Source organism: Xiphias gladius, chromosome 2 (genome assembly GCF_016859285.1).
Source record: "Xiphias gladius isolate SHS-SW01 ecotype Sanya breed wild chromosome 2, ASM1685928v1, whole genome shotgun sequence".
Lineage (NCBI taxonomy): Eukaryota > Metazoa > Chordata > Actinopteri > Istiophoriformes > Xiphiidae > Xiphias > Xiphias gladius.
Genome location: NC_053401.1, coordinates 5,813,890 through 5,836,666, shown reverse-complemented (window position 1 = coordinate 5,836,666; position 22,777 = coordinate 5,813,890). Strand labels below are relative to the sequence as shown.

The window sequence follows — 22,777 nt, the reverse complement described above, 5'->3', positions numbered from 1 at the left end:
ATTCACAAATGTCAGACTGGAATGTGTACCACCAAAGTCTCTTGTAGTGTTTATATATATTTCAAAATATCTTCTGTAAATGTTTTCTTTCTCTTCAAAACTCCACTGCACGCTCTCTTTACAATATTTTGAATACAAAATAACAAAACGGAATTTCCATAAACCGCTGGCACACAGTTCTTTTGAAAATATTTTTGTAACAATTCCTTTAAAACCAGATATTGGAGCTCGCGTGTAAAGGAGGATTGTAACTGACGTAAGGCTCTGACGGGCCATTCAGAGCAGAAAAGGCCCGCTCACATAGCAATCACATCTATCCCTCAAACGCATCCTCAGCAGGATATCCCACTGAAGACTTTTCCTTGAAAGGATCCAGATGAAACTGTATAAAAGTGCGACTATGAAATATTTACTGTTGGCTCTGTAGCAATCAATGACCCTAAATATTGGTACTATACAGAAGTTTTCAGTAACGTTTTCACGTGTCCTTCAAAGAGATGCAGTACACTGAATGGACAAACTATTGGGGACATTTAATGATGATGTAAAGCCTTTTAAACTATACAATCCCTTAGTGATTTCCCTTAATGCTCCCCTATAATTTATAAGGGAGGAGATGGAGCGTTAGATTTGGAGACAGGCAAGATGTGGACTGTACAAAATAGCCTCCAACTTAATCTCAACTCGACAAAATGTCACTCAAATCTTGTGCACTCAGTGTAGATACAGTAGATGTCTTGCAGTTTCCTTTTGAAAACATTAATGTTTAGTCTTTCTCTAAGACAATTTCTGTATTTGTGTAACCATGAATATACAAGCTCTATCCAATGTATCGATGCTTAACTTCCATCCATTATTTTAAAATTCCATACCTTAAAATGACATTTAGTATTTGATGCTATTTAAGGACTGCATGAATAAATCAAATAAGGCAGCATTACCTTGTCTTTTATGTACAGTCTGTATATCCTTTCTCTTAAAATGTGCAATTCTGCATTTGTTTTCTCTTTTATGATAATCCAATTTATCCTTAAGACAAAGAAAAATCACAGTCACAAGATTAAAAATTACACTTAATCACAAAAAACACAAAAACCATAAGACGGGTCTGTTCTGAATAATGCACCTTCCACACATTGATAAAAAAGAGAGATGACACGATAACAAAAAGAATGATGTCAAAATGAGTTATGAGTAGATGGCAGCTTAGAAAGTCACATGTGAAGATGTAAACAAGATTAAAGTTACGTAGCCACACTAGCGGCAAGACCGTTACAGACCAGAGAAGAAAATGCTGGATGGATTAAAAAAAAAAAAAAAAAAACTAGTTTGCTTTTCTTAGTTCCTTATTACTAAAAAAAATCTACAGTTTGCCCAGTGGGTGGCACCAGAGGAGAGGCCCTGTTTTCTATTTCAAAATGGTTTATGCTTTGTAGTGTGACATCTCAGTCGACATTAACATTTTTAGAGATATGCCGTTAGACTGGCCAAAAACACTGACTGATATAAAATTCAAAGGCAACAAAAGCAACAGAAAATACATGATTAATACACATATTACATATCTTCAAACAAGGCCATAAATTTAATATCAGATCTTTTTGCACTAGGAGTCTAACAGGAACTCCTGTCTCCAGCACAGATGAGAGCTATGTGTTTTGCTTTTTCCCTTTTAGTTTGTATACATGTGTACATATACACATACACTGTACACAATGGGTAAACTGATATCGAAACAATAACTATAAAATCGCATTAAAAAAAAAACAGGAACCAACAGAGTCGGATTTTCCAACAATGCGCCAACACCTCTGACAAACGTCCCTGTTTCAGTTTCATATGGGTTCCTTTTCATCTGTAGGATTCCTGATGATGCAAGCGTTGTTGCTGTCGACCTCTCGTGACAAGAGATTTGAGGGTGGGCAGGAAAGGTGCGGGTGTGGAAGTAAAACTGCTGGTTCATTCACAGGCCAACTTGCTGTCAAAGCTCGACAGGCCAATGGCAAAGGCCTGAAGAGCACACATGGGATAGTTGTAGTCCAGAGTGAAGATGTCTTCAGCCACTCTGCCGAACTGCATGACAATGTAGTCAGCTAGGGGGATGGGAGACGGAGAGTCAATCATACAGTGGTGACTAATGTGAGCATTAACAGTGCAGAAAAATGTGTAAAGAGAGGACAAATAGTGAATGGTTAAACAAATATTTTGGCAGAAGTATCTTTGGACCTTCTTCATGGCAAAATGACTCACACTACCCAATAACCACCATGACTAAACATCCCAAAAAGAGTTCCAGAGACTCTGATTTATGTGGGGCACCAGGGGAACAACTGCTCGGCAACAAAAATGTCTAAATAAAACGAGAGTTGGTGCAAAAGGGATGTATGAAGAGAAGGAGATACTTACGGTCATTGTCGTGAACTATCTGAAAGTTTTTCACTGAAGCTTGAGTGACGCGGCCGTGGAAGTTGAGCACATAAGACTGGGTGTCATCGTTCCACACAGGGGCCTTGTTGTGCAGCTCTATCAGGTTGTCCAGCGAGTGACTGTGCCACCTGCTGAGGAGGCTCTCCTGCTCCTGTCAAACAAACATATTCATTTTGAGACGAGCAGTCTTGGCCGCAGTTTTAGTCAAGTTGAAAATACATTTATATATATAAATTAGACTAATGAGGAAATTACAGGACCAGCAGACTCACATTTTGAGGTCTTACAGGGACTCTTTCAAAATTCATGTTCATGCCCGGGATGACTACAGTCATTTTACGGGGTCCTTTGAAGCCCAGTACGTTGGTTTCCTGCCAAATGGTACAGAGAGTTCGACAATTTCACTTAATATAATGAATTAGCAGGGGACACACTGAACCCACTGTTTGTCTCTGTAATTCACTCACATAGCAAATGGCAGCCAGTTCCTGTCGTGTGTTGGTCTCTTCCAACAGAGCCCCGGGGTTTTTGCAGGGATTGGTGCCGTTGTCGTACACTGTGAATTTGGTGCCCATGAGGTTGGACCTGTAAGAATACACACTGGTGATGAAATGTTCCTACCATTTCATATCTTTCGACTGCTAGCAGCATTTTCAACATTTCAGTCACGTGGAGCGGCGGAAGCAAAAGCACGGTGCTTGGCTTTTCTTAAAACCAACCAAACATAGCTGCTAAAAGGTGCAATTTAATATTTTGTGCCCAGTTTTGGCAACAACATGTCTGAAAGCTGCAGTTAAGTATAATTTGCTGGGTATTTGTCACAGCCATGTGGGTTTTGTCATTTGTTTCATACAATAAGCACAAAATGCAATCTTGTAACGTGTACAAAAAATACTAAGTACTTAATCCACCATAATGTTCAGGAGGACTTTAGGCAGACTTCACCAACACCTTTTAGATTTAAATTCAGGGGAACAAATAGATTTACCCATGTCCATGGAGGAAACTGCCAAGAGAAAGTGTGCATTTTACCTCAGTTTACCGATGAAGCTCTCTCCCTCTCGTGACAGATCAGTGGCATCCACTGAAATAAGGTAGTTGGATGTCTTACTCTTCTTCCTCTTCCTCCCTGCCAGCAGAAACACCTGGAAAGCGAGAGACTTCCCTTCAGTTTTAAAATAAGTATTACGTATTCAAGAATGAAAAAGCTTTAGACGTCCTTTAAATTGTATGTCCATTGTGTGCTTGTGGGTTGTTTTTTTTTGGCGTACGTCTCAAAAACACACTCCACATGTACATAACAATAACAATACAACAACTCCTTACAATCGCTTGGTGCACACTCACCCTCTTGCCATCCTCTTTCTCCATGTGCATGAAGTAGGTAGGGTACAGGCCACGGTCCATACCCTTCTTGTCCCGAGTGATTCGACATTTAACAGTGACGCCACGTGGAGCTGGACGCAGGACAAACTCCTCTAGATTAGCCACATCAATTAGTGAGCTCTCTGCTGTGGGTGATCCTGGGGTTTCAGCCTCCTGGGTAGTGGGTTACATGAGCTTCTGTTAAGATAACTGCTTTTTTTTTTTTTTTATACAAGGTATTTAGTCGTTCAGATGGAAATGGGATTATGTTGATATTGTGTTAGTGAGGAAATGTATGGGGCTACTCACTGAAACATCCTTGCCACTGGCAGCAGAGGCAGGCCTGGTGGTGTCTGTGTTAGGGGACATAGAACGTGTCCGTTCTTCCTCTACATCATCCTCGTGCTCGCTGGCTTCGTCGAAGTTCATACTGCCAGACAGACCTGGTGAGGGAGAGGAGGCAAAAGCGTGAGAGAGCTTTAATGATACATGAAGGACTTTGCCATTTTCCTGCTGGGAAGCTTATTCACACAAGACAGAGGAGGAAAATGAGTCCCAGAGGCTCTGTGTATATCCCCAACTACAAAAGAACCTCAAAGACTTCATTTTATTTCCTCCCTGGAGTTTCTTTAGTTTTGGTACAAAATTGTCCCTAAGGTGTATTTTTAAGTTTCTTGGTTCATCTGTGCTCTTTGATATGTGATGGCAAATTTCGCACGAACTGATGCAATACTTAAGAAATAGTTGAAGAAAAATTAGCACATTCTACAGCTACGATCACTCCCTTTTATATGTCTCTGAAATATTTAGATGGGTATTTCTTTTTCAAAGGAGAGACTGATTTCAACTCTTTAGAAGCAGAAGAAGAAAGGGAAAGAATAAAGGCTTGTGAATCCAACCATGTCCATCTGCAAACTGCTTTCTACCAAACAGAACAACGTGATAATTCAGTTACGCTCTGCTCACTCTGCCAGAAGGTCACATTTGGCCAGTGGCCTCAACTGAAGCCCTACCTGTCACAGCCAGTGCATCTTTTTATTAGTCAGTTTCTACAAGGGTGAGATTAATGTCCCGAAATGAGGCTTATGTCCCTCCATGGCTTGCATATATGTACTTGTGCAAAGACAACTCCATGAAGTCATACAGTCATGCAGATTTAAAATAGACCTAGCCGACAGCGGCCAGTCTAGATTGCTTGAGACATCTGCCTCTTCATTGATAATTGGATTTATCAGCCAAGATGCAACTCTTGGCTGCAGCTATAGTCCCATTCAATGTGCTGTCAGAAGGCGACAGCGGTCCACTGGCGTGGAAACATCTCAGTAAGCAGGGGAAATTGTGTCATCCAAAACTTTGAAGTGTTTGAAGATGTGTTCAGATTTGTACTGTTAGAACATTTTAACTGTGATTGAAATGTAACTTGTTAATCAAATGCTTGACCGGAAATGAGATTAATGATAACAATGTGTTTGATATAAAACTATAGAGCATGTCGCCAAAGTCTGCCTAATTACTGTCAGCCAATCTTCAGCTTTGAGCCAGCCAAAAGCTTGGCTCCTCACACACGCAGAGCATTTTCCACTTGGCAGACAGAAGAGTTCTCTGACCCCAGACATCTCCGCCACTTCCTCCTGGTTCCAATCACCTGGACTAACATATCTTTAGCAGATTAGAATCAGGTACAGATTGGGAAGGCATTGGCCCGTGCCATATTGAACAAGGTGAATAATGCAACAACACAGCCAAACACAATATTTTCACTGGAGTATTTACTAGAGATGAACCCTGGATATGCAGCTATCCCTGAGAGAAAGTACGGGTCGTCATGAAGTAGAGATTGCAAAGGTTAGCCTCCCTCTTACAGGGACTCCAGGGCTCCAATTAAAACACCAAACAAAGTTGTGTGAGCCAGTGGCTTAAGAAATCAACCATCTGGAAATGTCAGAGAGGACTCATAATGTGCTAACCAACAACCTACTAAATAAAACCAAAAAAGACACACATCCACATGATAATTAACCACAGAGCAGGTCAAAAATATTAAAACTTACAGTTCACAGACAAAAACACAGATTTGAGGTGAATGAGCTGATCAAATATCCATCTACCTCAAAATTTCTATTTCATCCATTTCTTCAGGCGATGGGGTGATATGCAAGGACAGGAAGCCAAAAATAGCTGCTGGAACTCCTGAGGACATATTCCTATGCTAAACTGGGTTGACATTAACAATGAGGCCCTGCATTATTGAGAGGGATGATGACATTTTCTACTGCGGCATCACATCACACCAAAGCCCAGAAAAAGACATGATAACTAGAGCAGCTTTAATCATTTGACCCATGATTCACTTTGAACAAAAATATCTAAAAGCCTACAAATTTCATATCCTAAGCCTATGGAAACAACTCCAGCCGGCAAAGTGGTTCAGCGACGCCCAAAGTATAGGTAACCAGTAGAACTGTTTCAATCATTTACTGGTTTAAATGAAGGTTAACATTTTTTTAGGACTGAAAGGAAACTTGCTTTTGCTCTGATGTGGTAAGTGGATTGAAAAACATCCACGATCCACTCTAGGCTAGATTTTAATACACCTTCCATAAACTTTATAAATCCTTGCCTGCTGGCTGGTGAGTGTGGGTGGCAGTAGCTATAATGATGCTATAGATGAGCACTGCAGTGTGAACGATGCTCTGGCCTATTATTAAATGACCCATTTCTCACTGCGTCACCATCAATCACACCACTGTCTGCATCCCTGTGCTATGCTGCAGCAGGGGAGTGCTTCAAAGTCTGAAGATGTCAAAAAGTCTGACCTTGTTTAACAATAGCTACTAATCTGGAGTGGTTTAAAGAACTGCGATTACATTAAAAAAAAACAAATTAATACTAAATACACTCATCATGATGATGTTTATCTGAATGACTGTCATCCTGATCTGAATAACTTTCTCTTGTCTCTTTTTCTCTACAGTGTTTATATTTTATTCTCCCTTCTTCCACCTCATGTCACACTGGCCTTGTGTTGGACTGTCAAATGTTGTGTGTAAAACCTGGGAATGAAACCAAGCAAAAAGAAAACAACGCCGCATTGTGCAGCAAACAACTTGAATTTGATTCAACGTTTGCTGCCACGCAGCATGGCCTCATCCACTTTTCAGGCTCTGCTCTCCATGTAATGCATGTAAAACTTTGCCAGACAATCTCTGTCTGGTTTGATAAGTGAATAAACGATGCAAACATAAAACATTTTAGTTAGGTTACAACAACTGTAATTCTACTACTATATTATATTAGATAGGTCTGTATAATGTCTATCTCATATAATCTAAACCTTAGTCTAAATCTCAGGTGCTAAGCTCTGCCAGGACTCACCTTGTTTCTGCAGTAATTCGTGTATATCTGTCTTGGGCTCTAGCAAAGTCTCAGTGTCTCCATCTCTCTCAGGCTCCTCGGCAGCAGGGGACTGGGGCTGGGATTGAGGCTGAAGCTGTGACTGAGACTGCGACTGAGGCTGAGACTGGGACTGGCTCACAGACAGGATTTGGATTTTCATTCCCAGGTCAGGGGCTTCTGAGCCCATGAAGGCTGCTGGGCCATCAATACCTACAGTAAGTCCAAAAAAAGTTGTAAGTCAGTCAAACGTAATCTTAGTTGTGAATGTTCTCATGTTGTGCTAAATACACAGAACTGTTTGTCTGTGTCTGAGCTCTGCTGGACATGAGTCGTCACGGTGAATGAAAAGCGACACCATCATCACCAACAGCTAACGACTGGCCTGGGGTGTTGTTGAGTGAGTGAGAGCCTTAAAAGTTCTATTAGGTACCCAATGTATGATTGGTGTCACATATTTCTAAACACAAATATTATTGCAACATTAATTTTGTCCATGTCACCTACCCCTACGTGATCTTTTTAAACTATACTGCAGTGAAAGCAGTAATCTAAGCCAAGAAGAACAGAAGCTTGTTTAACCACATTGTACAACACATTACTACCTTTTACTGCATTACCTTTAATATATATTTTCTGCATCATGCTGTGTGGCAGAGCAGAGGAGCAGCAATCATTACTTGACATTACTTGATCTCACAACTAACCCTTCTAAATGATCTGGTGGTCTGGTGCCTATCTTTGTGACCATCCTAACCTTGCAGCCAAAGATTTCCCCCGCCTTTCAAACACAGCAGCAACAAGGTTTAAAATAGAGCAATTTTTTTTAATCCTTAAACAACAAACCCACACTGAAAACAGTGAAACACCAAAAATGACATATTTGTAGCGATAACATTATAAATAGAATGTAGCCCACTTATTTATTTATTTTTTATAAATGCCCACTTCTGATTTTGTGACTTATACAGAATTGATACAACATAAAAAAACAGCAGGGGATGTTTGATGATGAGTTCCAGCAGGTGTTTCCCTCACCATCCACCGTGACATCGTTAATGATACTAAGCTGAGACTCCACCAGTGGGGCCTGCTCCTCCCCACGCCGTGTCCTGGAGCGCCGGGGCCAAGCCTCTGTGTTGGGTTGGACCATCAGAGGTTCTTGACGCTTCCTCCGCTGCTTCTGTTCCAGCAGTGCCCTCTGTGGACCAAACAGGGGAAAAGAAATGGCACGGAGCTTAATTCTATATTCTATAGCTATATGAGTGGAAAATCACTCCATTCATATATAACAGTCTCCCTTTAAAGATGAAGAGCATTTAGCCGAGCTGGAAAACATCAACTCTATGAGCTGAGGGTAATTACATTAGTATGCATGACAGGTTACAACCTGTGCCTGTCAGAAGGTATTGCAGTGGCTAGGATGATAACATTAAAGATGAAATCCTCATAAAAGACACAGGTGACAGCCGCATTGCACAGTTCGTATTATTATTCTAAAAGTATAACTGAGGCTGATGGGAATTTGATTATTATTTTTTGAGGTATCATAAACTGAAGTATTGAACAGGTGAACATTTTCATCAATCATCAAAGTCATTCATCCTCTGGGGACCATGAATGTCTGTACAAAATTGCACAGAAATCCATTTAGTACTTTTTAAGGTTTGATTTTGGACCGAAGTGTTGTGCCGACAGACTAACCCATTGGCCAACACTGCCAACTTAAGAGCCAAACCACAAGCACAACCGAATACCAATCTAAGCTGGACAAGTCATTTAGTCACACAACAATACAATATACAGTTTTTGCAAACCTGGTCCTACAGTAAGAGGAAAGAGAACTATATCCTGTCTATACCTATTAGGCAGCAGGATAAAACTTGCATAGCTACATGATGGAATAAGTAACTCAAAGCATGAATATTTTAAATAACAAAAATGGTAACCTTGAAAACCTTTTTAGGGTACAGAAAACTGGAAATCGTTTTATTGAAATCACAAGAGTAGTGATCAACACCCACACTGCATGGACACTGCAGACGTACAGTACAGATGATGTTTTGTGAATACGGGATGACTCACACAACAGAAAAATATCCTTAAGACCGAAGCCAAAAGAGAGGAGGAAACAATAAAGCCATAATAAAACTCAACAATGATGCCAAGGTTCACATACGTCTGAGAACAATGAATGGGTTCACTGAATATCCAAAATAATGGGTGCCGTGGGTGTTGTGCTGCTTGCTGTATTTTATACAGAAGAATGACTAACATTCCATACCACAAGGATTTGGTCTTTCAGGATCTTCGAAATGTGATAATTTGACACCAAGCTTTTTTTTCCTTTTCCTTAACTAGTATTTGTGCCTGACGACTAAACAGGGATTGATATGTGCTTTTAGGTACTGTGATATAGTGTATCATGACACACTCTGGTCATGTTGTATCCACTCCCTCTGAGCACCAGTCTCTGTAGTCAGGCCAGCCGATGGATTACACAAGCGCATTAAATGGCGCGTCAAATGCAGAACAACAAGTCCTGTTTAGCGATGCTGTTTAGCGAGCTGGAAGATACCGGGAGGCCTTGTCTCATATTTTTCATACAAAAAAGCTTTCATAACTCACCAGTCATTGTGCTAGACCTCAGAAAATGTATCGAAGAAATCTGTCTCACTGTTTTCTCCCCTCTGTAAAGGCACAGCAACATTTGCTACCACTGTTATGATTTACGAGTGAAAAACTGGATTAATGTGATTAAATTAAAAAAAAAACAATCTCCACAAGAGCAAAGAGCATAGTGCACTGACAACAGATGGGAAAATGAGCAACACAGAAGAGGTAAGAAAGGAAATAACTAAAATAAATAATTTTAAGTAATAGAAAGAATATCACTGACTACATTAGTTATTTAATGCACAAGATCATGATTAATCTGGGAGTTTTATAATCCAGACCCGGATTTGTTATCATTTCAAAAGACCCTGCTTTAAGAGGACCAGGATTTGCATGCTCGCTTTATGGCTATAAATAAAGGTGACAAATGAATAAAACATAAAGCAGGATTATCATAATGACCATCATATCTGATAGGGTAATAAATGGATATGGAAATACTACCAAAGCATATAAGACCTGGAAGCATATAAATGGTGATGAAAAAAAACAAAAAACAGAAGACTGCTGATGATGAAAATTTTTCAAATTTCTCTTAATGGATACAAATTTCCTCCCAAATTTTGTGGTCTATATTGTGTATTTTTTACATTATATACATATATATATTTTTTAAAGCAAGAATTATTTTTGAGATTCAGTTAGTGTGCTCTAACTTATTCCACTTTTTAATCAAGATACTGACTGCAGAATTAAGTAAAAAGTCAACGTGTTTTGAATGAATAATGAGATTACGTGCACCGTGAGCCTACACACTGGACTAATTCTTCATACAATCAAAGTTTGACCAGTATGTTTTGTCATCTTGTGTGCTATTTTAAGCCAATCTATTGTAATATTCCCTTCTTTTGTAAAGACTCAGAGCTTGGCATTTTCAGACCAGGATGTGACTTCATTCAAGCTTTTACAGTCCTTCCTTTGTCTGCCAAAACAAGGGAAAAGTGAATGTTGACTTAAACAAACTGCATAATAATGTGCGTCCTTGCAAACAATCTGATAACAATTACATAACCTACACGAGATGAAAAATTTGGCTATTCACAACATACATAGAGAAGTTTAAGTTAAAGTTGAGTACTGTTTGCTGGATATTACTGGATGTCGCAATTTTGTCTGGATTTCTCTTTCCTGTCTCAGAGAGACGGACTGAAAAACAGCCAAATAGAAACAATGGATAAACAGCCACAAATCTTTATGTCATATAAACTGTTATGTTGAGACAGATGAAAAAAGAAAATATATCAGAGAAAGAAATATTAGAAGTTACAGACCCGTTCCATTGACATCCTGAATGAGCGTGGGCCAAAGTTAACAAAATTCTCTATAGAAATATCATTACAGGTCCCATTTGTCTTGAGGTTAGATGAAGCTACGTTTTCCTCCAAACAGCAGCATTCCTGGCGGGCATGACTCTGTCTCCCTGTCCCTCATTCCGCTTTTGGAGCTGAGTTTGAGGATCAATAAACCAACAGCCTCCTCTGCACTATGGGGTCCTCTGGCAGAAAAGGGTCTGTCTCTCAGCCAAATGCTGAGCGCCAGAGTGTGTCTGTGTGTGTGTTTGTGTGTGTGTGTGTGTGTGTGTGTGTGTGCGCGGTCACCGTTGCTAACTGAATCAGTAGTCATTAGCACTCGAGCAAGGGAGAGAGAGAGAGGGAGAGAGAGAGGGAGAGAGAGAGGGAGAAAGAGAGAGAGAGACAGAGAGAGAGGGAGACAGAAAAGGAGAAAGAGAGAGAGAGACAGAGGGAGAGAGAGAGAGAGACAGAGAGAGAGGGAGACAGAAAGGGAGAAAGAGAGAGAGAGAGACAGAGGGAGAGAGAGAGAGAGTGTGAGGTGCACTCCAAGTGAGATACGGTCACAGTCACAGTGCTCCTGGAATTAAAGTCTGAATGTTTTCATTTGACTATTTGAAATGGGGTGGGAAAATGCTAAATTGAGTAAACACGCAGTAAAAAGGTGGAAATAACTGTTACTGTTTAAGACTTATTTATTTTTCATATTTTCCATAGCCTGCATCTGATCCCTCTTTGGGCATAAGTGTATGTGTGCTTGTCCGCATGAGTTATGTAAGAACAGAAGACTCTGAAGTGAGGCTGTTTGGATTGAGCTGAAAGTGTGCAGCACAACTGAGCCACAGTGAGACCATGGGGCGGGCACACACACACACACATCAACACACACGCGCGCGCGTCGTGCGTGTGTGCGCGCAAAGCCAGGCGCCCCGCACTAAATCCTCTTCTCTCTCTCTTTTGAACTCTGCAATCTGGCCCTCCTGTTTCTTTCTACCGAATATGTGAGATAGCAGCACACGGCTTCCAGCTTAAATCAAAGCTCTACACCGCAGCTCTACAGCAAGGTTTCGGGGTAAAGCGTCTCACAGAGACTCGAGAGGAAATAATGAAAAGAGTACAAATGTGTGACAGAGGAAGGGCTTTGTCAGGTAATGGGTGACAAAAGGAAACAATTTAGTCTCAGGAGTAAGTAAGCCTTAAAATTCCAAGTGACTGGGCAGGGGAAAAACAGGAAATTTCTGAACCAACAACATTAATCACTAAATTGCACACCACTGCATGATGTTGAAGCCACTCTTGCCAACAGTAGGGCACCCCTTGGAGACAACAGAGCAGAACACAAAGTCATGTCATCCCTTTGATTTACCATTCTTAGGCAAAATCTTAGCAGGTGCTTACAAATACAACAGAGGCCAGCCCTCAACCTAAAACATCCTCTATGTGTGAGTTAGAAGTCTTAATCTGACTAATGTTGCAACATAACAGCCATGAACTACACCAGATATTCTTTGAAAGTGCAATGACGAAAGAGTAGGGACACCAAAGTGTTAGGAAAATGATAAGAGGAAACAAACCACAACAGAAGTGTGAATTGTATAAAGCGAGTTGTGTGTGTTCGTTTGTTAAAGTTTAGTTTCCTACCTGTTTTTCCAGCTTCTGCTGCATTAGACTGGCGCTGTCATCTTCAATGCCACTGCAGAGAAAAGTTGAAACATTATAAAGAGTTAGAGATTTCACACACATTAATCTCTAAAAGCGTCCACGCTGAATTTGATTTTCCTTCTCAAAACCAGTAGAGGGCACCACTGCTGTTGCATTAATGCATGCCAATAAAGGCTTTTTATCCTGTATGGTCGTCTATGAAATAAACCATTTAAGGCATTAAAAAGTTTTGTTCACAGCAGCAACAGTTTTAAAAGTGTAATTCAGCAATGTAAAAAGAATCCAAAATATCTAGCTTACAGTCTAATTAAAACCCCAAATAGTGACCCTTTATAGACTAGAATGCCAAAAATCTGAAGCTCCTGGTAAAACATTACATGACTCACTCTGTGAAAATGATGGAAAGAAAAAAGAAAGCAAGTTTGTGTAAGAAAGAGAAGGAAAAAGAAAAAGAAGGACAAAGCTCCAGCTGAGAGAATGCCTTGCACTCTGGGTTCTCTGGGCATTTACCCTGGACACCTACGTATCTGAAGGGACCAGGCCCGTGTTGCTTAGCTACGGTGAGGAGAGAGAAGGGCAACAGCAGGAGTCTGTATAGTCAGTGTCTGAGTCAAGAGACCTACTGTATCTCTACTCCTGTCTCTTTGTTAAACACGCACACACAAGTCAGTCACATAGATTGATTTAATGTGTGGGTCTCTGACTCTCACATCTTTCCCTGGCGAGTAAAATCTTTAAATATTACATTTCCTGCTGGGCCGAAAAGGATGAGAAGTCTTCAAATTACCCTGTCCATCTCACAATCAGGTAAGCTCATCCGATATCTGACTCTCTCTTGCTCACTCCCTATTCCCATCTCCCTCAGTCACTCTCACATCCTTTCCGCAGCTCTAGTGTGTAGGTGATGACACACACTACTTAAGGACCTGAAGCCCGATGCTGGCTGACATAACAGCTCATCTCTGAAGGACAATCACTGAATGTCAAAAGGTGACGAGCGCCGGAAACTAATTTATACCAAGAAGCACACAAGTGCTCTAATAAGCCTGTCCCTTCTTATTAAGCGCACAGCGTAACAGTTTACATAATCATCTGTAGCCCAACAGCCTGTATGGGCTTGGGTGATGATCTGTCCCTTCTACATCATACTTAGTCATCTCATACCACTGTGTCATATCATCAGCCTTAAATCCTTCTCCAAGTGTCCCTTACTGTTGACACTGGCAAACCGGAGGGTCGCCTTGGAAGCTATTATGGCACCTGAGAACAGGTGCTGGTGACAGGGAGAAGGGCTAGGGATTGGAGGATGGCAGAAGTTTTTACATACAAATACAGGGCTATCATTTAGGATGGTGAAGAAAGAGATGAGTGAAAGCTGTGCAGGTGAACTGAACAGCAAGACCTGGGAGGAGTCACGACGGTGTATTGTGTGGTTTGTGGAGGCTTGAGACTTTAAGTTAGGGAACTTCTGCCAGAGTGGCTTTAATCCAAGTCCTGACAGATACACAAATAGTTTGTCTCAAACTAATGTGATTATCCAATAATCACACCAAGGCATAAATAACTGTGATTAAAATGTTTACGTAGATTTCCCACTTGGCTGTGCCATTGTTGCTGTTTCCATGGCACACAAGACACCCTCGACATTCCTTGATGCTTTAAATCTCCAATACAATGTTTCAGTAATGGTATACTATTAGTATATTAGTATACCCCTGAGGCAGTCTTTGTCTGAATATTGTGATTAAACCGTGCTTCGGGGCATTTTTGTGAACGTTTCGACATAGTAGAGAATGTTTTCCCAGATTAACACATTGCATTGGTGGCGGCAGATGAGGTACATCACGTTTGTTTGTAGTCTAGAGAGCAATCATAACTGATGAAAGAGCCTTGGCAGGGAAACATCTCTGACATGTTGTGGAGCACTTTGTCCAAAAATGTTGTGAAAAGTCCAAAAAAAAAAAAAAAGACAAAATATAAAAAGTGTTTACATCATGGAGAGAATTCCCTTTAAAATGCAAATTCAATGGAAGTCCTCCACATATTTTACAGTGATTATTCCTATTCCAACAACAGGCAACTTTCAATACTTTCTAAAATTATATAGACCTTAATTAATTGAGAAAACAATATTCATATTAATCGACAAAGAAATAACTGTTTCCTTGAAGCCCTAATGTAAACATAGCCAAACCACAGATTTCACACATACACCAAAGCTGCTGGTCATTCTCTAAATGTATGATGATCTTTAATTAAAACAGCAAGGGTACAATCCACCCCTCTGTCTGTCCACAACCCTCAGGTTATTCAAATGACAGATGTGACAGAAGAGGGTTTCTGTGTGAGTGTGTGTTTTGGGGTTGTGTATTGCTCTTTACCTTGCTGTTGAGTTAGAGGAGAAGCTGGCAGAGCTGGAGGGTCTTCAGGGAAAATGGCAATTTGGCACCAAGGCAGCCAGAAGAACAGGACACGTTGCATATAAGAGGGTGAAACAAATGAACAAGATAAAAAACAAAACAATGGGATATAAATAATAACACATATTCCTATATTGATTTATTGATTTTTTTGTTGCTTGAATTCAACAAGAAAGCTATTGCCGTATGTCTACTAACAGAGGTTTTACTTTAGTGGACAGTAATCATCATATGAAGTCAAACAAGCTGATAATGAAGTCAGAGGACAGTAGTAGAGCAGGTGCTCTACTACTGTCCCTCAGAGTATTATCATAAAGACTTCAATCTGCTGGGGGTCATGGGAATTACCTCTGCTGCAAACGCTCTTGGAAAACACGCGCATATACATACACATATACACGCGCACACAGCAACACACACAAACACACTTAAAGAGAGCCTCATCACAGCTGTGGGTGATCAATGTTTCATCAGTCCGTCACAGCTTGTGTGACAAGAGAAGGACACGCCACTGTTGTCCCTTCCCTATTTGTCAGACCAAGGTAACCATGGAGATTTCAGCTCCGTCAACAGCGCACCTCCACCAGCATTGATTAAAAACCTGAAGCCAGTTCAGTACAGCTTTACTGTAATTGGACACCTTAGCACTTTGCTGCAAAGATTTACCGAGTGACAGAGCGTGGGTTGTACCGAGGGGTGCACTTGTTTTTGAGCTGCACATCAAAATCAAAGTGTTTATTCAGACCTAGTAAGATTTTAACGCAATGAATTAAATGATTAAATGCTAATAACTGTCTATCACACCACTTTTGATTTAGAGCACAAAAGAGGAAAAGAGAAGTTGACTAGTGACTTTTTTTCCAGACGAAAATATCAAAACTATTAAAAAATGTCATGGCATTAACCAGAGGGATTTTATTATCCGAACACAGTCCATTTTTTCTGTTGTTCATTTTAATTAAAAGACGTCCACTTTGCCACTTCAAAAAGAAAATTTAAAGTTGAATAAGCGGAACTTATTTTCTGCCACAGGCAATTCCAATTTAGGGAGGATACAGAATAAAATGAGGACTGATAAGATTAAATGCTTAATTCTCTGTGGCTCAGAGCATGGCTACCAGAAAGAGAAAAATTATCCCAAAATACATGCGACAAGTTCAGTATCTGCCACTTAGGCCAGGCAGTCTCTGTTGTGCTTTAGTTTTTCACCCGAATAGTTCCCTGGCATAAAACTGAAAAACGTCATCCTAACCTAAGAGTACACGTACACAGAGGAAGGTAAATTGTTTGCAACTGAAGGTGTATATAAGTGTTGGTTATCTGAACAGTGAACAGTGACTACTTCTGAGCAGCATCTGCAGCTATCGTGCAGGTTAACAGATATGGTCAGGGAGCACAGTTTTTGGTGAATGTCTCTGTACAGGCACAGTGGTACCAAACCTGGCAACTTCACATTGACAACGATACTAAGTAAAGCTAAAAGTCAAAGTCAGTGCACTCAGCTCGTTCGCCAGAAATAGTTACACTGTGTAACCTCCTCTGAAACCACAAATAATAATTTTTATACTACTCTTTTATAGAGATTAGTCAAACAAGACTGAACATTTTAATTAGTGAACTTTAAATATGCTGGAAGGTTGTTGTTTTTTCAGCTTTGGACAGACACAGGCTACCTGTTATGCCCCTGCTTCCAGTCTTTATGCTAGGCTAATAAATTAGTCCATAAACAACAACAACAACAACAACAACAAAAATCAGCAAATATTTTGATTTTTTTTTTTTCAAGCAAAAACACCAAAGATTAATGTTGATCTGCTCATATCAGTCTCAGAAAGAAATCAAATAAATGCTCAAAATTTCTCAAAATACTGAACTGCCCCTTTAACACTTCTGGCTTTTACTGTGAAGCAGCTTCAAGAGATGTGGAACAAGGATCTGATTAGAACTTTTGTCTGCCACCCTCTTACTCTCTTTCCTCAGCATCACTCTGTCCCCTAAAGACATTTCAAAGACAATTTGATGTTATAGGTTTATATGGGATAGGAACACTTGAAGTGATGGCCCTAAGCATTTCCAAATGCGATGAACTTTTCCCGGACTGGATCGCTAATAAAGGCAAGACACTAAGAGTACATAGGTGATACTGCCATTAGAGTAGAATCTAGACACCACTGAGCCCTGACATGGAAAATGCTAAGAAGACACATTTAACAGTCAAAGTTATTTCTGCGGTTTTTTTCTGCAGTTGGACGGATATTCTAAGCACAGGTTTAGCTGAATGTGTGTTGCGTATTATGAGTGTTCAAATCAAGCAGCCAACAGCATATTAAAAAAAAGAAATAAAACAAGTTGGACAAACACGCACACAAATCACCAACTCTGGTTACAGCATACAGAGTCACAGCCTTGAATAAGTAAAGACATGGTTGCAGAAACATGAGCAAGAGGCACATCTCTGACTGCAGGTCAGCTATTCAGCTGGCTGGTGAGATGGAGCAGTGACTGGAAGAAACATTATAGTAGTTCTAACCTCCATCCTGGCAGAGGCTGCTCTGCAATTCTCAATCCTAATAACCCCAATACAGCTTGGAGAACTAAAGCCAAGATGTGTGTCTGTTTGTGTAAGCGACGATGAAGGAGTCAGTTGTCCAGCTAGAACAAAGTGAAAGTCTTGAGGGGTAAACACCAGAATGGCTAGTCTCAAACAACAACTTCGAGTACACAGACAATAATATATGTATGTGTGCAGCTACCTGTATGACCAGCGACTGTAGATAGGCTGAGATCCCCCATTCTTTACAGTGTCCATGGATGTGGCTGCAAGATAGTTAGTCCAGGGCTCTCCTATCTACAGTATCACAAAAATATTCATTTAAACTGGAGCTCAGAGTTACTGTGCAGTTCTTACACAGCAGTAAGCCCTGCAGGCTCCAAGATATCCCTGCAGGCTCCAAGATATTATGCCGCTATTATGTCACTGAGAAAGAGTAGCTATGTCCAACCCAGGGGAGGGACATCTACCAGTGATGAGGAGGACTGAGATTGGGAGGTTTGGAGCTGTTACCATGACTTCACCCTTCAGGCAACGCACAAAGATTCATTTAGGGATAGGTATGAAAGTGACGGGCGTAGATGGTAGTGCATCGCCTTATCAAACTTAACAAAGCAAAGTCTGAATGTTCTGTGTACTTCAGCACAGTTACTTGAACTGCCAACCACCATGAATGAAGAAGTAAGCAGCTAGAGCCCATTTACGTTTGATATAAAACCAATCTATTCTGGTGGCTCGAAATATTTCTAAAAATATCAGTTAGACTACTTGCTATCCCCTAACTTCCTATATTTTACTTCACAACTACTTTCCATTAACTTTCTGAGAGACTCAGCAATCAGTCGCAGCTCTTTTTCTCTGACTCATAAGGGGGACATCACATATATCAAACAACAGATGCACATTCTGTCTGGTGTGTTAGTTATATATGCCATAGTGGCAATTTATAAGCTTTAAATAGCCCAAGTCTCTACTAAAAATTACCAAATTACTCTATATTCAACTGTCAGCACATGACTAAGATATTCCCGTCTTTGTTCCCCCATAATAGCACATGCTGCTTTTTATAATAACATTTTCAGGCATTTCAGCCTTTATTGGGTGCAACAGTTTCAAGACAGGGGAGCAAGAGGGGATGACATATAGCTGATATACGGCCTGGGCTGGATTCAAATCCGGGCCACTGAAGCAAGAACTCAGCCTTAATGATATGCGTTTAACTAAGGGAGCTACCGGTGCACCCTGCATATGCTGTTTTAAAAAGGTAACTCAATAAACTGGAACCTCTAGATTACCCTATCCAAAAAACAGAATGTGTGGGGAACTTAATCTAGTTGCTAGGAGACGAGAGTCTCCCAATCATTTTTCTGCCCCTATTTGCAATAGCGAGAGAAAGACAGCACTGAGGAAATGAAGAATATGTTTGTGTATGTTTGTCCTGAGAGACAGCAGTGAAATGACATGTAAGTCAATGGATGATAAGCAGGGGAATCATTCACCAGAGGGAGTAATTATTGAGCTCAAAACAAATGATGGAAATATGCTACAAGAATTGATAATAATCATGTTTCCCTTGGGGACCCCAAGAGAGAGACTCCACTAATGACTCTCCAGCAATGATGCTTTATTTTGTTTAGGCAGCTTTACAGAAATGTAAGCTGCTGTCTATAAAATATTTGGCGGTTGGAGTCCTCTTATGGCAAAAGTAGCCACTCATGCCAAACACAAAATCTAAAACCACTGATTCATCATTGAAGATACAGCAGAAACTATAACTTTAGTCAAATTTATGTAATGCTGTAGCATTCAAAAAGACGAAAGCGAGTGTATTACAAATACCAGAAATGTTTCTTCAGTCTCTCAGCGCATGAAAAACAGGCCAGCTAGGCCATATGTGTTTGGAATCCACTGGACAGCCAAGGTAAATCACAGCTCAACCACAAGCCATGCTTGTAGCTGCAGAGGTATCCTTGTGGATGTTTTTTTTTAATTGATTGATTTATAGTGATGGTGTTACAATGTTCGAATAAGATGACATGCTGATTTCAATATCATACCAATTCCTTTTTGGGGTTAGACACATTATACAGATAGTTGGTTCAGCCAAACCCTGGTTGGTCAACTACATGTTCCAACTGTGCTCACAATTCCTGTAAACCACTGATAAATTGCAAGCTAAAAAGCAACTGAGTTCCTTGCTTACTCTTGCGGCAATGGGGAAGCTTATTTGTGATCTTTCTGACCTTGTTCAATAATGTACTCTGCAAGGATCTTACACTCTACAGGATATTCTGAACAGAATCAATGGATGCTTTTGTGATTACACTCAATGATATTATACTGCGTAGTTGCTGTACAAAGAATCATAGCGAAGAAAACACTATGGTTAGTACCAAAGAGCCTTGGACCTAGCTTCAGTTGTCAGCAATAAGAACCTAGAAAACTTTTAGTTATCATTATCTTTCAAGTGATAATTCTAGGCTGACACTGGAGTTCTTTACATGCCATTAAAGTACAGATGTTCTATTTTTCATTTCGGTTATGTGTGTACACACTAACCTTGGCAATGTTAGAATAGTGCAACAAAGGACAAGAAAACTTCATCAGCCCCCCCATTTTCAACACAACCCTCCTGTAAGCAGTCTTTGCAACATTGCACTTGTGGTGCTATTATGAAAACTGTGAATCCTCATATGTGTCAGCAGAGTCTGGGGTTTGTAATCGCTTCACTCCTCCAAGTGACTCAATAGTCACCTGTTTAAAAAAAAAGTAGTAAATATTAAAGGTCCTTGTGCTTTGGAAAAAAAACTGCAGTGACACACTGCTGCAAGGAATAATAATGTTAATAATAACAGTGATTAATACATTTGTGAGAGATTCATAAAAAGGCAGGTAGAAGTAGAAAATTGCCCCTTATTTTACTCTTTTTAAAGGTTGATGATTACAAATGCTGAGTCACACATCTGTGAACTTTAACACAAACTGTGTGCATCACAGCTGGTGCGTTGATCAGGAATGAGCGCATTGCTGGGTCTCACATTACCAAACTGGCGCAGTTACAAGGCCAAGAGTTTTCCTTGTGTAAAATCACAGTGCTTGTCATTTTCTATCTCATTTTCTAACTAAAACTGACTGGACCAGTCAGATTATGGATTTATGTAGTTCAAAGACAATTTAAGAAGACTATTCCTGGATAAAGCAAGCACAATACTTGTGTAGTGCAATTGGCAATTCAAAAACTTAGCTTTTCAACATCACTGTAACAGTAATAAACATTATTTAGCATTATGTGCCTCTGTGTTGAAAAACTACAAACTGATAAAATCAAAGAAACAGACTGTTACTGTAACAGGAAAGGGCAGGAGCTACTTTGATTCTTATCTCCATGCAAACTGAAAGACAAACTCTGCTCCAGTGTTGTGCGTAGTAGCTACTATCATGAACACACAAACAAATATGACCCTTTTGCCCAACACCTGTTTGCATGACCAGCAGAGAGAACGTCGGAAGGAAGCTGTAGGATGCACTATGGTGCACTATGTTGACGCAAATTCTGTATGTTGAGTGTGGCACACAAGCTTTTGCTTCACGTTTACATTTGACCCCTCCTGTTACTTTCAAATAAAGAATACATGTCAGGAAAATACAAGCTTTACATTTACTGACTGACTTATTTTTTCGCTTACTTAGTTACTAGTTTATTGGGTCTCCAGCTTTATGGCTCATTTGGGGTGGTGAGGAAGAATACTACCATGCAGACATGCCTTGACACAGTAAAGACAGAAGCTACGGAGAGGCATGCTCAAACATGACATGCCAGCGTTTCTCTTTTTTTTTTTTTTATGCTTCTCACTCACTGTATTCAAAGCCAAGGGTAGTCAGAGCTTTGAAGAGGCTGAGTGCCTGACTGCCATGACCTATGATGCAGATCATTTGACACACTGCAATTAAACAGAGTGTGCTGGATTTGTGTCTCATCATCCTACATTTCAATTCGTCATACGGTACCTAGGAAGGTGGGTATTATTTTATCTAAAGGAAATACCTCGGGAGTTTGCTTGTCATAATACAGTGATGCGTTCATTTGTAAGACCGAAGAGGTTTGATAAATAAATAAATAAAGACCGACTGTTCGGTGGAAATGTAACTAAAGCACACATGGATCGTTTTATTTTACAGCATTAGACGATGAGGTCGCCAACTATTGTCGAAGTCCATTGCGTTTCCAAATCATTTCCCCATTCGAGAAGGACTGGCGATACATTCATTTATCAGAGAACGAGACGAAATACAAATTAAGAAACGAATGTTTTCCTTTTCTGCTGTGCAGCTAAAACGTTCAGTAATTTTTCTGAGGCGATTTTGTGCAGTAATATTGCGACTACGAGCTCGCTCGCTAAGCTTGGTGTTCACGGAGTAACACCGATCGTCAAAGTGAGAAAACTGGACACGGTTGTTGTCATTTGTTTTTATCTGGCAGCTGTGGAATGTTGTAGCTAGCTTATTACCGTTAGAAGCTAACGTTAGCTGCCTCAGCCCAGCCTCTGCTGTATGCAATGGTGCCTTTATAAAAGTTGTGGGCGACAGTTAAGTTTTTCGGGTAAAAGAAAACGGTAGTCACGCCAGTTAGCTTCCCATTCCACACTTGGCCGAACAGAACAACTACGAACACACGGTAAAAGCAATGTGTGTTTTATTTTTACCTTATGCTGTAGTAACTCATGTTAGTCCACGGTTGCTAAGGAAGATCCTCGTGCGGCAGTACACTTTTTGTGGACGCGGTTGAGGAGAACTCTGTTACTCGGTCCTTAGTTACCGAATACACTAAGAACCTACGTCGCTATTGGTCTGCCATTTATTTAGGCGGACGTTGATTGGAGGATATTCTCAAGTAGGGTGGAGAGTGTACTTCGCTGAGGAGCGCTCAGCGCTTTTTTCCTCTTACCTCACAGGCATGAAAAGCACATCTGCTGTCACAGAAAAGATTAATATAA

General features: G+C 40.4%; 1 protein-coding gene across 3 annotated transcripts; it reads right to left on the bottom strand.

Annotated features, from left to right (window-relative positions):
- Nucleotides 1-36: 36 nt before the first annotated feature.
- On the bottom strand, nt 37-22,694 carry zmp:0000000711 (tubby-related protein 3). Of its 3 annotated transcripts, none has more exons than XM_040150953.1 (12): nt 22,487-22,694; nt 15,194-15,235; nt 12,792-12,843; nt 8,224-8,386; nt 7,168-7,398; nt 4,102-4,235; nt 3,775-3,966; nt 3,460-3,572; nt 2,895-3,012; nt 2,700-2,798; nt 2,407-2,578; nt 37-2,093 (listed from the first exon to the last, which is right to left on the bottom strand). In XM_040150953.1, the coding sequence occupies exons 1-12, from the start codon at nt 22,504-22,506 to the stop codon at nt 1,960-1,962; spliced, it is 1,470 nt and encodes a 489-aa protein (XP_040006887.1). In that variant the 5' UTR covers nt 22,507-22,694; the 3' UTR covers nt 37-1,959. The 3 variants fall into 3 exon arrangements, with proteins under 3 accessions (XP_040006887.1, XP_040006894.1, XP_040006904.1); XM_040150960.1 differs by lacking the exon at nt 22,487-22,694 and adding an exon at nt 15,431-15,487; XM_040150970.1 differs by lacking the exons at nt 12,792-12,843; nt 15,194-15,235; nt 22,487-22,694 and adding an exon at nt 11,133-11,189.
- Between the last annotated feature and the right edge of the window lie 83 nt (nt 22,695-22,777).

Coding starts and splice junctions, on each gene's coding strand:
- zmp:0000000711 (XM_040150953.1), bottom strand. CDS start 22,506: ATGAGTTACTACAGCATAAG. Junction 2,799..2,894: donor AACTGGCTGCCATTTGCTAT/GTGAGTGAATTA, acceptor ACCATTTGGCAG/GAAACCAACGTACTGGGCTT. Junction 2,579..2,699: donor TCCCTGTAAGACCTCAAAAT/GTGAGTCTGCTG, acceptor TTTGTTTGACAG/GAGCAGGAGAGCCTCCTCAG.